Below are 15,917 nucleotides of genomic sequence, written 5' to 3'. Positions count from 1 at the left end.
AGAAGTGGGACGTAGACTCACGCAGGAGGACCTACAAATGCCTAGAGGGGTGTTTTCTCTAGGAATCTCTAGGTCTTCTTGCAAGGCTCTATGTTCCAGCTCCAGAAAGTTGCACTGGAAGACTTATTAGATGACCATATTACACTATTATAAGAGTGCTATTCCACGTTTACTGCTCTGACTGCCTCCTGTTGCATTCTGGGATTTGCAGTTTAAGGAGGGGCATTTAGAATCCTCAGCCAGGGGCTCTTAGGCCTCACTGGACTACAAACCCCAGAATGCAACAGGAGGCAGCCAGAGCAATAAAAAGTGGAATAGCAGCACTATAAGAGTGTAGTGCGGTAACATGGTTAGAGATTCCTCGAGAGACCATGCTACTCAAATCCTCAAAAGTCAAAGCCATAAATGTGGAGGGCAGACTGTGTAATAGCAGCTTCATTTATATACTGTTTCATACCACCTAAGCAGCCTCTATAAGTGGTTTACAACTGTACACTAATTGCCCCCAACAAGCTGGGTACTCATTTTAGTGACCCATGTAAGGATGCTAGGCTGAGTCAACTCTGAGCCTCTGGCTGGTATTGAACTCACAACCTTGTAGTTTGTGAGTGAGTGGCTGCAGCACAGTCATTTAACCTCTGCACCACCAAGGCTCCTATTATATTACCGTGTATACTTGACCATAAGTCAACTTCATGTATAAGTTGAGGGCATGTTTTTGGGGCCACAATTAAGGATTTTGACATGACCCATGGATAAGTCAAGGGTAAAACTTAGGGGCTGTAAAATGGATAAAGCAAAGCAAAACAATTCCAAAGTACTTACAAAATTCCTGCAGGCTGAGAGAATAGAGTTAGCGATTTGAGGAGAGATTATGCTCTTGCCGCAGTGCTTAAAAGCCTGTACTGCAGCCACTCACTCACAAACCATAAGGTTGCGAGTTCAAGACCAACCAAGGGCTCAGGCTCGACTCAAACTTACATCCTTCCTTAGGATGCTAAAATGAGGACCCAGATTGTTTAAGGCAATTAGCTTATAGTTGTAAACTGCTTAGACTCCTTAGGTGGTATGATGTGGTATAATATGGTAAATGAAGCTGGGCTATTGCCTTTCTCCAGGTGATGGTTCATTTTTTTAAATAAGAGTTAAAGTACAGTACTTACACTGAACCATGGACAAGTTGACCCATCATTTGAAGGGAGTGTTAGTGTTTGGACCAAAATTTACAGACTTATACATGAGAATATATATATATATATATATATATATATATGGAGAGAGAGAGAGAGAGAGAGAGAGAGAGAGTACATTATATTGGCGGGATACATACCGCCATTTAGTATGTATAGGATACGTACTAGGGTTAGGAAGGGGCGGTGCTTCCGTACCCCCCTAACCCTAGTACGTATCCTATACGTACAAGATGGCGGCGCCCCTTCCACATGGGCGCCGCCATCTTTACGTATCGGATGCTGAGCGTCCGTACGTGTCGCAGCCTTTATGACGTAGCAAGTGCGCCCCTGGCGCCTCGCTACGTCATAAACGCGACTGAAAAAGAAGCTCCATTTTGGAGCTTCTTTTTCAGTCCGCGCGGGAGCTGTGCCGTCTGAAGGCTCCGGCTCCCCCATGGATCTACCGGTGGTGGCGGCAGACCGCCGCAAAGCGGCGGTTTGTACCCCGCCATTATTATATTATAATGTATGTACATAAATATAAATTCATGCTTATTAATGATGCTCAAAATAGAGGAAATTTGGGAATTCCTCCTGGACAGAAAGTGGAAATGTAGGCTGAGGGGGACATCTGGTCACCTTGCGAACCCCTTTCTTTGGAGGTTTTCACAGCGAGGCCATCTGTCAGAGGTGCTTTGATTGGGATTTCCTGCATGGACTGGATGTCCCTTGGTGTTTTATTCCATCTTATTATAGCAGAATCAAACAAACAGTGATACCTTTATTGGTCAAACAAAATGCCTTATCAAACAACAACAGCCATTTTTTTATATCCTGCCTTTTCCTGAAGGATCAAGGTGATGATTATAATAATAACAATAGTAGTAATACTGTATATTTATATTCCGCCTTTTCCCGAAGGAACCAAGGAGGATTACAGAACAAAACAACAATAAAATGCAATATGGAATAAAGGCGGGTTACATAAAATAGGTGAAATACATAATGCAACACAATCAGAATTATATACCCCTGATCCTTTCCCTAAACTGAAATAACAACATTATGATTATATTAACCGCTGAATTAAACACATTATAAATGCAAATTTAAACCCAGCAAACAGCGATAGTAGTTTTATTGGCCAACCAAAAATGCCAATCAAGAAAGGCCCAACACACACACACACACAGCTAAAACAGTGAAGGTTTCCATGACAACGCCTGCGACTCCCAAGAGCCCTTGCGCCACCTCAACCGACGGCGCATGCGCCCTCACGGACCCGGAAAGGGTGAAAAAGGGTCCGCCTCCCAGCTGTCCCGCTGCTTGCCGCTAGGGGCGCTCTAACTAGAGCGGACGGAACCATTCGCCGAGGCCGCAAAGAGAGGAAGCAAGCGGCCACGCCCCTCTCCTTCCGGTTTGGCTTTGATTGGCGCCGCGTCGGGGCCAGAGGCCGGCGGGCTTGTCTCGCTCAGAGGCGCGGCTGTCATCCTCGCGGTCGGAGCGGGTGAGATGGCGGCCGCCTCCTCCTCTGCCTCCGCCGCCGCCGGCTCTGCCTCCTCTTCCTCCTCCTCGGCGGGGCCTTCGGGCAGCGGAATGGCCCAGAAGACGTGGGAGCTGGCCAACAACATGCAGGAGGCGCAGAGCATCGACGAGATCTACAAGTACGACCGCAAGCAGCAGCAGGAGATCCTGGCCGCCAAGCCCTGGACCAAGGAGTAAGCTTCTGGGGCTGAGCCCTTGGCCTTGGACTCTCTTGGGATGCATCCACACTGGAGACATAACCCGCTTTGGCACCTCGTCTCACTCTTTGCTATGGAATTCTGGGAGTTGGAGTTTGTTGTGGCCTGGGCCCCAGAACAAACTCCAACTCCCAGAATCCCATAGCCTTGAGCCAGACAAAGAGTCAAAGCGTATAGTCCACTGGAATGTAGGACATGCCCTGGAAAAGGAGGACGCCTGATCGCCCAGCCTAGGAAGCAACTTGCCTAGAAAACCCCATGATAGGCTCCCTGCCTTTAGGCTCTCCATAAGCCCTCTGTTTTTGGCTTCCCACTGTGTTCCTTTTTACCTCCACAAATAAGACATCTATCTGAGCAATTCAAAATAAAGAGACGGAGAGGAAGAGTGTCCTGGTCCCTGGTTTCTGCATCCAAACTGTACTTTAGAGGCAGTCTATTGAGTCAAGTGGGTTTGCTGGAATCACTGCTCTCGGTAGTGTGTGTAGAAGGGTGGTCCCAATGGCCTGATGTGGTACAGTATGAAAAGCCCTGGTGCCCACTCTTTCCGGGGCAGAAGGCTACCCTCTGGCTCTGTTGTGCACGGCCACCGCAAATAACTTACGGCGCTGGATGGGGGACAGGCATCAGCCCACAGTGTTAGCACAAACTCCCTAAACCTGTGAGTGAGCACTTCCTAATGTGTTTTTTCTAAAACTGTGGGGAAGAGAAAGTTAGAATGGATCAGGAAATTAAGAGACAGCAAGGACTCCAGAATAAAACAGAAGAAGAAAAAGAAAATACTGAGTTCATTTAGGATAGTTAGGGACAGAGATTTCTTTCATAACTGAGGAGCTGAGAACTCCCTTCAGTTCTATACGGTATACTAGGAATATCAAGAGACACCAAGAGATTGATTGAAGACACATACTGTATGCACTTGACTATAAGTTGATCTCATGCATACGTGGAAGTTAGGTTTTGGGGCCAAAATTATATATTTTGATATGACCTATGGATAAGTCGAGGGTAAAACTAACAGGCATGTAACTGAGGATATAAAGGATGAAGCAAAGGAAAACAATGCCAAAGAACTTGCAAAATTTCAACAGGCATGAGTGCTTTTGCTCACCCTAAAGCCTGGATGGACAAGGAGGGAAGTATGGTAAATGGTGCAATGTGTGTGGGAGGAGTCCAGGTACAGGTGAGACTAAGAAAACATGCATACATCAAAGAAGATGTAAAGGCAAAGCAAAGAAGATGGCAACTACATTAGTAATGATTATAACCTTTAACTTTAATGTGATAACCTTTGCCTGATTTTAGCCCATAAAAGGATTTTCTGAATGTAGATTTAACTTTTTTTCCTTAGAGGTCATAATGACAGACTTTTTAAAGAATATATCTACCAATAGCACTTCCATCTTGCCTGGACTGAATTTCACTTCATTGGTCCTAGTTTGTCAATATGGCCATTCTAACCATAAATAATACCATATTCGTTCTTTGCATTTTTCTTATTTTCCTTCCCTATTGTAATAGTTTCCTTGCAGATTAAAAAAAAGATATTTGATCTTTTCTTTACAGCCACCACTATTTCAAGTACTGCAAAATCTCTGCTCTGGCTCTTCTGAAGATGGTCATGCATGCTAGATCAGGAGGCAATTTGGAAGTGATGGGCTTAATGCTTGGAAAAGTGGATGGTGAAACCATGATTATCATGGATAGCTTTGCTCTACCAGTGGAAGGCACAGAAACAAGAGTTAACGCTCAGGCTGCTGCATACGAATATATGGCTGCATATATCGAAAACGCAAAGCAGGTAAAAAGGGATTCTTAATTTCCTTCTAGCAACTTAACATATGGCAAAATAGTTTTGCAATCTCATTGGAATCATGGATACCTATGTTTTTAACTTCTAAACAGTTAGTATTGTGCTTGAAACTTCAGCTGGTATCACTAATACTACTATACTTTGGCTCTAAATTTGCATAAAGCTGCATTGAAAGTTGTTTTTTTCCTAAATTTCTCAGGAAGGTGTTTTGTGTTTGTTGTGGTTGCTTCAACTCCTTTTTTATGCTGCCTTGTTTCCATTTTATGCACATCGTAACTGTTTTGATAATTTGGGAGGACATAGGCAATTTTTCAGTTAATGTCTGCATTTGACAAGTGCATAATGAGTTCGGTCTTACTAACTACATACACACTAACATACGTATGAATAGCACATGAGTCCTCTACAGATTCTTATAGGCATGTGGTGCACCTCTCTCTGCCCTCCCTTCAAATATGCTGTACTAAGGGTGCATCTAGAGTGGTTTAAAGAACTGGAAAGTCTCAGATTTGGTTCCTGCTCTTTCTGATTTTATTTTGGCAATGCATATACATTTTGCTTATCCCAGAATATTTTCTGTCAGATCAAAGATTTTTGTATAAGCTGACCAGATCAGTTTATCTTGAGCCAGTAAAAATGTGAAAAGGACAGGAACGAAATCGGGCTTTTTCTGTCAGTCTGAATGTAATCTAACTTTTTGCCTGGGTCAATGTACATGATCTGTTTTGAAATAAAATCTGCAGTTTACTAACTGTCCCAAAGAGGGCAGAGGTAACATAGATTGTATTTTTTATAACAACCTGCTTTCTCCCTCTTCTCCATCTAAAAAAAACCACACTTCCTTTAGGTTGGTCGCCTAGAAAATGCAATTGGCTGGTATCACAGCCACCCTGGCTATGGCTGTTGGCTTTCAGGAATTGATGTCAGCACTCAGATGCTTAACCAGCAGTTTCAAGAACCATTTGTGGCTGTTGTTGTGAGTATAGCCCTGGAATTTGTGAATTAAACTTGAATAGAACAATGACAAATACTGTATAATCTGTTTTTGTTGTGAAAACAATGTATTTCATTTTACTGGGTTTTGTATAAGCAAGTAAATCCCATTAAAAATGTATCCATACTGACTTTAGATATCTCTGGTTTTCTTCAGAATGTTACTTTCAAAGTTTGGCGGGGTACAGACCGCCAACAAGAGGCGCCTCCTCGGCGCATCTCTCTGCTGCGCAGGAGCACCACAGCATACAAATTGTACGGCACTGCTGCGCAGCAGAGAAGGAGCTCCCAAAAGCGGCTCATGTTTGCGGCGTTGCAAAGCACCAAAGACAGCACGGTTATGTCGCAGCTGCGCAGTGCCATTTAGAGGTAGCACAGCTGTGACGTAATCGTTGTGCGCGCCGTATGTATGGCACTGCGCAGCTGCGGCACGTGCATGATGTGCTAGGGTTGCAGGGCGTGTGCACGCGCAGCCCTGAGGCAACCATAGCATGTCATGGACACGCCGCAAATGGCCCATCTGGACAGGGCCTTTGTTTCTTTTGCTGTAAACTCAGCTGTACTTTTCAACTGATTATGAGTGATTCAAGTCAGTTCTTGTAGGATTGCTTCTCAACATAAGTACATTATTTTTATGCTGGCATGTCTTATCGCAGGATAAAAAATTTCCCCTTAGTCCACTTTAGTTTAACAAATGGCCTTACATTAGGGTGACCCGTGTTGCAGCAATTGTGGTGACCTTCCCCAGAAATCAGGCTTATGTGCCTTCCATGAGCAGAAACAATGATAGAAGGCAGATTCTGACTCCAACCTGGCATATTTTTAATTGGAGTTTTAAAGTATGATTACAAAGAAAGGAAAAGCAAAATAAAAGCGGCGAAGGTGAAAATATCATAGTGTATCAACAAGGACTAGGCGTCTACATTAATATAAGTTGACCACATTTTAAAAATATATTTTCATAAAGAAAAGCACATTCATGGCTAGTTAAAGCAGTGAAATCTTTTGAATAAGATGGTGAATGCTTGACTTTCTAACCTTCAAATACCAGTCTTTTGGGAACAGTAAGATCATCTATGGTCTAACCATGCTGACCATTAGTTAAATTCCACATCAGAGATATGTAACTTTAAAAGAATGTATGTATGTTTGAGCAATGTATGACTACAAATTACAAACATTTTTTTCCAATACAAAATACATTGTAACACATTTAACCAAAAAGGTGTAGCCACTAACCTTAATTCATTACAGTACAGTATATGATATGGGGAAAACATTATATATATTACATTGTATCATTAATTCTCAATCATGTTGAACAATACAGGAGTTCTCTTTTGCCATGTTTGAAAGCACTGTAGTCTGTTGTTCTGCTTCCCAGGTTGTCTCAGTATGCGACAGAGTTTGCAGAGCTTGGAAATAATTTGTTAAAAATTGATTTATTATTCCTAGTTCTTTAATTTTAAAGAATGATATTAAAATTAGTTTTCATTCTTAAATACAGCAATGCAGATTTTAATAACAAAACTTCTTATTACTTAAATTAATTACTGGCCGATTTTATATATATATATATATATATATATATATATATATAATAAAGTCGGCCAGTAATTAATATAATATATATATATATATATTAGTAAACTCATTTTAAATGTTTTTCTCCCCCCCCCCCCCCAAAATTTGGTCATTGATGTATTGTTTTTGTTAGTTTGTTTGTAGAGGATAAGTGAATTTTGAAATATGCTTTACAGATTGATCCAACAAGGACAATATCTGCAGGAAAGGTGAATCTTGGAGCTTTTAGGACGTATCCCAAGGTAATTTTAATTACATAATCAAGGTGACAGTTGCATAAGATTGTCACTGAATAGAATTATATACCACTACCATTATAAGTGGAACAATAATATGCACTGTACTATAGATTTAGTTTTTGTCATAACTTGCTATTCCATTTATATTTTACATTGAGCCTTCCATGAATTATAATTAAAAATATCTAGAAATGAATTGTGGCTCTTGGTCAAATGAGAGTCATGTTTAATAATTTTGTTTAGAAAACTGATATATTAGAGTTTATGTGCCATTGCATTCAATCAGTTGGACAGATGATGGAGCAGCATCACTAAGGTTTTCTGTGTGCTTGAAGTTTATTAGGGAAACCTTCTGTTTAATATTTTTGATAAAGGAATTGTGTCTTGAGCTTATCAATTAAGCATTGTATTTCACATATTCCTTCTTTTATTATTGGAATATGCCTATTTTACTTTAAAGGAAGGAACACTGAATTGTCATTTCAGCAAAGCACCAAAAGTACTACATTTTTCATAAAGTAAATTATAAAGCATCAGGACATAGCTATATTTAAATCTTTTTAAAAGTTTCCATAGAAGAGTGTAAGATTTCCTTCTCAGAGTGGAAAGACAAATCAGGCAGGCTACAGGAACACCTACTACAAGCCTTTACCAACTGTATGTTAAAAATACAAAAAAACAGTGGCATATAGAAGCATTCCTTTATTTGAGGACAGGATTCAGAAAGCATGGTTTTGACAACATTGACATAAGAAAGCAAGCATAGTGTGTGCCTTTCATGGGTCAAATATAAATGATAAGTGAAAAAAGTTGATGCAAGCATCAGTTTTTGAATCAAAATGCTGCAACTTGCTTCCCATAAACTTCTAACCCACCATCTAAAATTGAAGTAATCCTTGTTCAGAGTGAAAACAATATTTTAAGATTTGCTGTTTTTATAAATTCATCTTCTTGTTTCTTTATCCTTTAGGGCTACAAGCCTCCTGATGAGGGCCCTTCTGAATATCAGACTATCCCACTTAATAAAATAGAAGACTTTGGTGTGCACTGTAAACAGTAAGGAATTGTTTTTTTTAATGCAGAAATCTTAGTATATTTGTTAGCTTAAAAAGAAATGTGTAGAGTCAGAACCATATAGAAACCTACAGAAGAGGGAAGGTTCTTTCTCTCCCTCCCATTTCCCAGGTCCCCTTTAGAATGTAACCTCAAATATGAGGGTGGGGTGGACATGGCAGAAAATCAAGCAGTGATGTCTTCTGCTCCATTAATATAGTGTCTCTCTTCTGTCAGACTTTGTGCAGTTTCCTTCTCTCTGCCTCATTCCACTATATCACTGCCCCTCTGATCTGCAGGGGCTATACCCCATTAATAAAGAGATTGCAAACCGCATTGGGACCCATATTTATGTTTTTGGATTTCTCTAGGGTTTTTGTTGATCTTTTGTGCATGAATGTGTGCTCATTTTGTCCTAATTTAAAGTTTATTGCCCTGTACAGAGAGGTTTCTTGTGATATTTCTGTATCATTGTAGGTAATGCAAAACATCTCTTCCTAATTTTTTTAATTTCTTAGGTTTGGCTTACATATCTACGTGACATACTCCAATTTTCCCATACCTCAAAACTTGTCCCCACTTTTTTCTGTGATGTTTACTGCACAGCTAGTTTTATAAGGAATTTTGATAGGACAGTCGCATTAGTGTATTCAATACTTGTCTTTATAAAAGTGTTTTACACATGTAATACTTATAATATCTTCATTTAGGAGCTCATTTTAAAAGTTTTTCATAATCTTTTCCTTATGAAATAGGTATTATGCTTTAGAAGTCTCCTATTTTAAATCCTCTTTGGATCGCAAGTTACTTGAACTTCTGTGGAATAAATATTGGGTGAACACTCTTAGTTCTTCTAGTTTGCTTACTGTAAGTATGATTGTGGGTTTTGCTAAATTAAGGGTGGGTAATCTCTTTCAACCAGAGAGCCAAATTAAGTTTCAGAAACATTATTAGAAATTGTATTCCAGCAGTTCGTAGCACCAAAGGCTTTGTTCCCCAAAATGCCAGCATAATTTAGTTTTAAGCTCTTACTGCCGATTACTACAGTTTAGGAATGGTATTTCAGCCTCTTAGAATGGAGATGAGGAGGGACATAACAAAAGCTGGCAGACCAGCAAATGATGGAAGGAGGCATGGCAATGTGAGTCACTTCAGAGGGCCAGATTATACCCCAGTGACTGAGATGTTCCATTCCTGTACTAACTACAGACCCATAAGGTACTCAGAAGTAACACACAATGTCTGAAGCACTGTAGATATCAGTATCAAAGGAAGTAGGAAAGAATATGGTAAAAGGGAGCAAACAAAAAAAGGAACTTGGGAGAAAGATACATTGTATACATGCTAATATACCACAGGAAGTAATCTTATTCTCTAGCATAGAAAAGCAGTCCATAAGGTTTACTTTTTACTTATTTTTATTTATTTAAATCCCACCTTTCTGCTGGTATAAGGACTCAAGGCGGCTAACAAAATTTAAAACTTTGTAATTTAAAAGGCATTAAAACATAGATACAAAGTTTAAAAACAATTAAACAATTTTAAGAAGTTAAAAACATTACACTACATGAGACAGGACACTTAAGAGCGATTGTGTCAACTTCCCTGGCCATTTCTCCATTCCAGAGATCAACCAGGGCTGCAACAGGATCACCTGCCAAAGCAGCAGGAAATTCCCCAGGAGCCATTAGGAATCCATCTGGACACATAAGCCTCCTGGGTCCCCCACCTCTGCAAAGATTCTGAGTTCCACCAAGTCTAAACCTGACCAGGAAGTGATCTGTCTATGAAAATGAAACAATAGAAAGCTCCTCCATTCCCAGTTCACCATCATCCTCCGATCACTGTCATCCCCCACTGTACAGAACACAGACCGAATGTGTGCATAAAGTAACAAAATAACATCTATGAAGCCTAGTCAGGCCAGGAGCAGATGAACAGGAACAAATGGCTCAAGGCCACTCCAGCCACAAGCAGAACATGCCTGTGGCAACTGCATGGCCCACTGCCACTAGCCCCAACCTGCACTGCCAGGAGCTGGATTATTTTGGCTCCTTTTTGCTCTGGTCCAGAGGACCAGAGTATGCAATCAGAGTGGCTTTGGGCCACTTTGGGGGCATGTGTTATGTAAAGGCCTCACTCCCAAAGCAGCTGGAAGCTGCTTCTTTTGACCCATCTATCCAGACCTTTGTCTCATAATCAGTTCATTAGTTTTATCACATGTCAGACTTTTAATCAATTGGATCTAGAGTTGAATGAGTTCCAGTAGTGTTAGATTAATGGAGAGGGGGTTGTCTTCTGCAGTTTCTTCTTCTGTCTCCAGGGCCATCACTCACTACTCCAGATGATTTGGGAACAGCTCTGGAATATTATGGCCGAATCACAAAAATAACAAATCTGCCCCTTTCCTTTCACAGGGAGAGTCTGCTGGATTTCAGTTTCCTCCACAAATTGAAAGTGTTTTTTCTATTTCTGGAGGGCAAGCCTAAATCCAACCCAATGTATTTACTACCTTGTAGATTTTTTTCTTTATGCACTATTAAATACCTATATACATGCATTTTGGCTCTGTTATATTATTTTCACATTTCTGTGTTTAAAAGGTAGAAGTCTCATTAATTTTAGAAATTGAACTTCCCCTTGATAATTACCATTGAGTTGTGTGATACACAAAATAAATAATTTTGGAAATGGTTTAACGTTGGTAAAGATGTGTTGTATAGCAGAATTTATGGCAGATCTATAACTGTTACATATTTTTTAAATGCAGAATGCGGACTACACTACTGGGCAAGTATTTGATCTTTCTGAAAAATTAGAGCAGTCGGAAGCTCAGCTAGGCAGAGGAAGCTTCATGTTGGGTTTAGAGTCTCATGACAGAAAATCAGAGGACAAGCTAGCCAAAGCAACAAGGGACAGGTAAGAACATTTCTATTCTAGAATTTGTTTTAGAATACTGTAAGTTGTGACCTGGGGATAGTTGACTTGCTCCCATCTTTAGGAATGAAGCGGGTGATGGAAATTAACTATTTACTGAGTTACTGGATTTTCTTTTTGAATTCTCTAAATCCTAATGTGACTGTCTCAGATATTTTCCTCATGTCTTTTCATACCATGATATTTTAATCTGGGCTACAAAGATAATATCACCAAAAATGGCATAATGCCCAGATCTAATGCAGCACATGGATGTACTTCCATGTGTGCTGAAGGCACTAGCTGATTTTTTCTCCCTCAGTGACCATTTGCCATACTTCAAAGAGTACTTCTTTAAAAAGGCCCCTCCAGATTTTTAAAGGATTCTTTGTGGAGATGAACAGGAGTTTGCCACTAGGTAAATGTAATAATGCATCTTTTAGCATTTGAATTTCAAACTACACAAATTTTGGCATGTAATAATCAGAAACAACAGGATGTGGTGGCTTAGGAGTTAAGATGCCAATTCTGATGATCGGAAGATCAGAAAGTTGGCAGTTCAAGGCCCAAATTCTGCATGATGGAGGGAGCTCCTGTCACTAGTCCCAGTTTCTGCCAAACCAGCACTTTGAAAGCATGTAAATGCAAGTAGATAAATAGGTACCACTTTGGTGGGAAGGTAACAGGGTTTGGTGCAGTTGTGCTGGCTACATGACCACCGGAGTCATCTTTGGACAAGCTGTCTCTTCTGCTTTAGTTACAGAGATGAGCACCGCCCCCTACGGTCAGTTATGTCTAGATATTCATGTCAAGGGACTACTTTTACCTTTACCTTTTTAATAAACAGAAACAGGGAACCTTGGTGTGGGATGTTGAGTACTAAAAGCAATGTTCAGCATTTTGTAGCTTTATTTCCAATAGACCTTTTTAAATCAGATTCTAAACTTTACTTAGTATTGTGTTTTATTTGTTTACTAACTACCCTGCTTTCTTCAGATCAGTTTATATATATGGTTACCAGCCAATCTTCCATCCTGGCTATATGTATTCCACATGCTATATTGTAAATGAGGGGTTGGTACTTACCATGAATTACAGAAGCTTAATATTGTCTGTCCTGACTAGCAGCAGATTTCTAGGGTTTCAGACATGTCTGGAGATGCCAGGGAATAAATCTGGATCTTTCTGCATGCAGTTTATATACTGTCATTGAATTATGGCCCCTACAGACTATTGTCTTTGTTTACTGGCATAAAGCAGATGCAGAAAGTACAGTGAAAACGAATCATAGAATCATATCTGACATTTGTCCATTTTTGTACGTGGTGGTGTGCATAATAAAGGATTTTAAATATTAGAGCACAGTCCTGGGAATTATCAGTCTTACAAGTTGACTAAAGCATGATAGCAGATAAAGAGAAGGGTGAAGGCAGAATAAATGGGAAAAGAACATACCATTATTTCAGTGACACTGAAATGAAAGTGGATTAGACAGGGGAAGAGTATGTTATTTCAGTCACATGGATTTAGGCTACTCTTTGGTACCTACACTGCACTTTATTGATACAATACAGTCAATGAACATTTTCCTGGTTGTACTGTAGATTATATACTCATACCTGTAATTTCTGCATCTGTGCACTTAGATACAAAGACTGTTTTAGTTTACCTTTTAAAGCCAATGGTTTTTTGTTGTCTAGTGAATTGTTGTGCCTATCTTTTCAAAACTGGACAGCTAGTATCACTTCATGGGGTTATGGGCACCGTGAGCTCCTCAAGCATTTGAATCACTACTATGCAGTGACAGAGTTGAATTTAGCCAACTTTAAATTTATGTTTCTATTTTTCTCTCAGCTGCAAGACCACCATAGAAGCAATACATGGATTGATGTCTCAGGTTATTAAGGACAAACTTTTTAATCAAATTAACATTGCTTGAAGTATATCACCAACTGATATGTATCTTCAGGATGGAGAAAGACAATACCTCCTTGGACTTGTTCAGTTTGTAACTGAAGCCAGAATGGAAATCTTCAGTTAATTTGTAGTACTTTAAATCATCTCTGCCACCTCTTTGCCCAGTTTTAAGAACATTGCTCCGAAATTTATTGTAACTCTGTTCTTTACCATAAAGTTTTGGTCATTGCTTCAAAAGGAACAGTAAATGTGACAGTTTCTGGACGATGAAAGTTTAGAATTTATCTCTTTGTCAATCTGCAATAAAGCTCTCTTAAAAATGGCCAGCTGCTTTTTTCATTTTGCTTTGTTTAATTTTATCTTTAAATTTCATCATTCATTCTTTCCTCTCTGCAGAACTCTTGAGCCAGAAATCGTAAATTGTTCCTGAACTAGACCGACCAGATTTAATTCTCCAAATACAGACAATACTGCATAGTCTCTCTGCAGTGCATAATGTGCTTTTCTGTAACAAATCCAGGAACTGGAGTAATTCTTTCCTAAAACCTAAACTTCTCTAAATCTACACATAAAAACACAGAGAAATCTGTGTATTTTTTTAGTTGTGGTTTTTCTCACAAACCACTTTGGTTCTATTGTCTTGACTTCTTAGGCCAGTATTTTCCACAATATTGCTCAGTCACTTCTAGTGATCCACAACGTCTGCAGAAGTTCAACAGTGATGCTGTTAAAAACCTCCACTAAAGGAGAGTATATGACTGCCCAAGGCAATCTCTTCCAGTGTAAAACACTTATGATCAGGGGTTCCTAGTGTTTATTTGGAATCTCCTTTATTATAATTTTAACCCACTGGTTCAAATTCTACCCTCTAAAGCAGCAGAAAACAAGCATATCCTATCTTCCATGTCACAGCTTTACAGATATTTAAAGGTAGCTATCATATCACCTCACTCTTGTCCCTCTGTATCTAAATATTCATAGCATTACTGTGGGTTTGCATATCTTTAATATTGGCATCCAATTCCACCAGAGTCCTCCCTCAACTAGCATGTGCCAGCTGCTGTTCCATCAGAGTAAGACCAAGATCCTACATGGCTGTGCATAATGTCAGGTAATGTAGACTGAGGACGTTTTCCACTAGGATCCTCCAGAGGTCTCAGCAGATGATTTCCTCAGTCTGTCCAGCTATGGGAAGTTAGCCAGATGTTTCTTTGATCCCCTGTACCCCAAACCAGCACTAGCTTTTGGCAGAGAGATGCTGAGTCCAAGGGGAGGGAAGCTTTGGTCATTGTGAAAAGAAGGAGGGAATACCAGCATCTGCAACAAGAACAAAAAGATATGCAAACAAAAAGTGAAATTACCCTTGCTTGCATCACTAACAGGATGCTGGTCTATAATGGACTGCAGGAAAATAGGCACATTAATGGATCTGCTGAAAAGCCAGTTTCAATTGGTCACTCCCTCTGAACTACCTACAATTCAAGTGAATTGTTACAAGAAAGAACTACATATTCCTTAAGAACTAGTGTCTGAGATTTTTATGTTTTTGTCTTCCCTCATCTTTTTTTCAAGAAGTCTTTTAGACTGTAAGCCTGCAACCAGCAGATGTTGTTTTTATTGATCTCAAGTAAACCACTTCAGTGGCCCTATTTTTAACCGACGGTCAGAATATAACTACTTATATCAATTCCTATAGGAACTGCAAATGTGATGGAATTGGTATGCTTTAGAGGTGTTACACTGTTATAACTTGAGTAGCAGGTTTTGGAAATTTCTTGCATTCTGAATCTGTCACGAGTACATGAGCTAGAAGGATTCTTCTGGACATCCATGAGTTGGAAGGATACATATTATCTACGTTGTACCTTAAACTGTGAAAATACATTGTTGACCAGTCAAAACTGCTTAGTGAAAACACCAAGTAAGTTGCATTTTGGTATAGCTGTAATCTGTTCACTTCATTGAAATTTATAGTTTACATTTTGATTTTAAAGACATATCAGTTTATTGGACAAATGAATTAGCTTTGCTCAGGGAGACCAGGTTTGAATCCTTGCTCTGCCATGGTGACCCACTAGATAACCTTGGGCAAGCCACATTCTCTCAGCCTTAGAGAAAGACAATGGCAAACCTCAAATCAATCTTGTCAAGAAAACCCTATGACTGGATGCCATAAATCAGATTCAACTTAAAGGCACATAGCAACTCAAACTTTGCTGTCTGCTTGAGACACTTTCTGCAACGTTTAATAGTTTTTATAATGGAAATAGAAACTCTTAGATTTTTAGGGCATCTGGATGCAATTCAAGCCATTACACTTCCTCTTGACCAATGTTCTTTTCCTATGAACCATCTTATTTTGTTCTACCAAAGGTTGCAGGTAATTTGTTCATAATACCAGTTTTGCTGAACACTCCTTCCCCATTCTTCATAAGGCGCTGATATGGCTCATTGAACCAAAGTTTTCTTTGAGCTCCATTTTGCTCAAGCA

At 39.7% G+C, this 15,917-nt stretch overlaps 1 protein-coding gene across 1 annotated transcript; it reads left to right on the top strand.

The window, feature by feature from the left end:
- The first annotated feature begins 2,583 nt into the window (after positions 1 to 2,583).
- On the top strand, positions 2,584 to 13,748 carry LOC149317394 (COP9 signalosome complex subunit 5). Its single transcript, XM_089517415.1, has 8 exons — positions 2,584 to 2,890; positions 4,478 to 4,712; positions 5,572 to 5,700; positions 7,478 to 7,543; positions 8,511 to 8,596; positions 9,349 to 9,460; positions 11,364 to 11,512; positions 13,364 to 13,748. The coding sequence occupies exons 1-8, from the start codon at positions 2,685 to 2,687 to the stop codon at positions 13,446 to 13,448; spliced, it is 1,068 nt and encodes a 355-aa protein (XP_089373541.1). The 5' UTR covers positions 2,584 to 2,684; the 3' UTR covers positions 13,449 to 13,748.
- Positions 13,749 to 15,917: the final 2,169 nt, after the last annotated feature.

Source organism: Sceloporus occidentalis, unplaced genomic scaffold, assembly GCF_023333645.1.
Source record: "Sceloporus occidentalis isolate IW3139 unplaced genomic scaffold, rSceOcc1.0.p SCAF_3, whole genome shotgun sequence".
Lineage (NCBI taxonomy): Eukaryota > Metazoa > Chordata > Lepidosauria > Squamata > Phrynosomatidae > Sceloporus > Sceloporus occidentalis.
The sequence above is the reverse complement of the archived record's forward strand: the minus strand, read 5'-3'. Positions and strand labels throughout refer to the sequence as shown.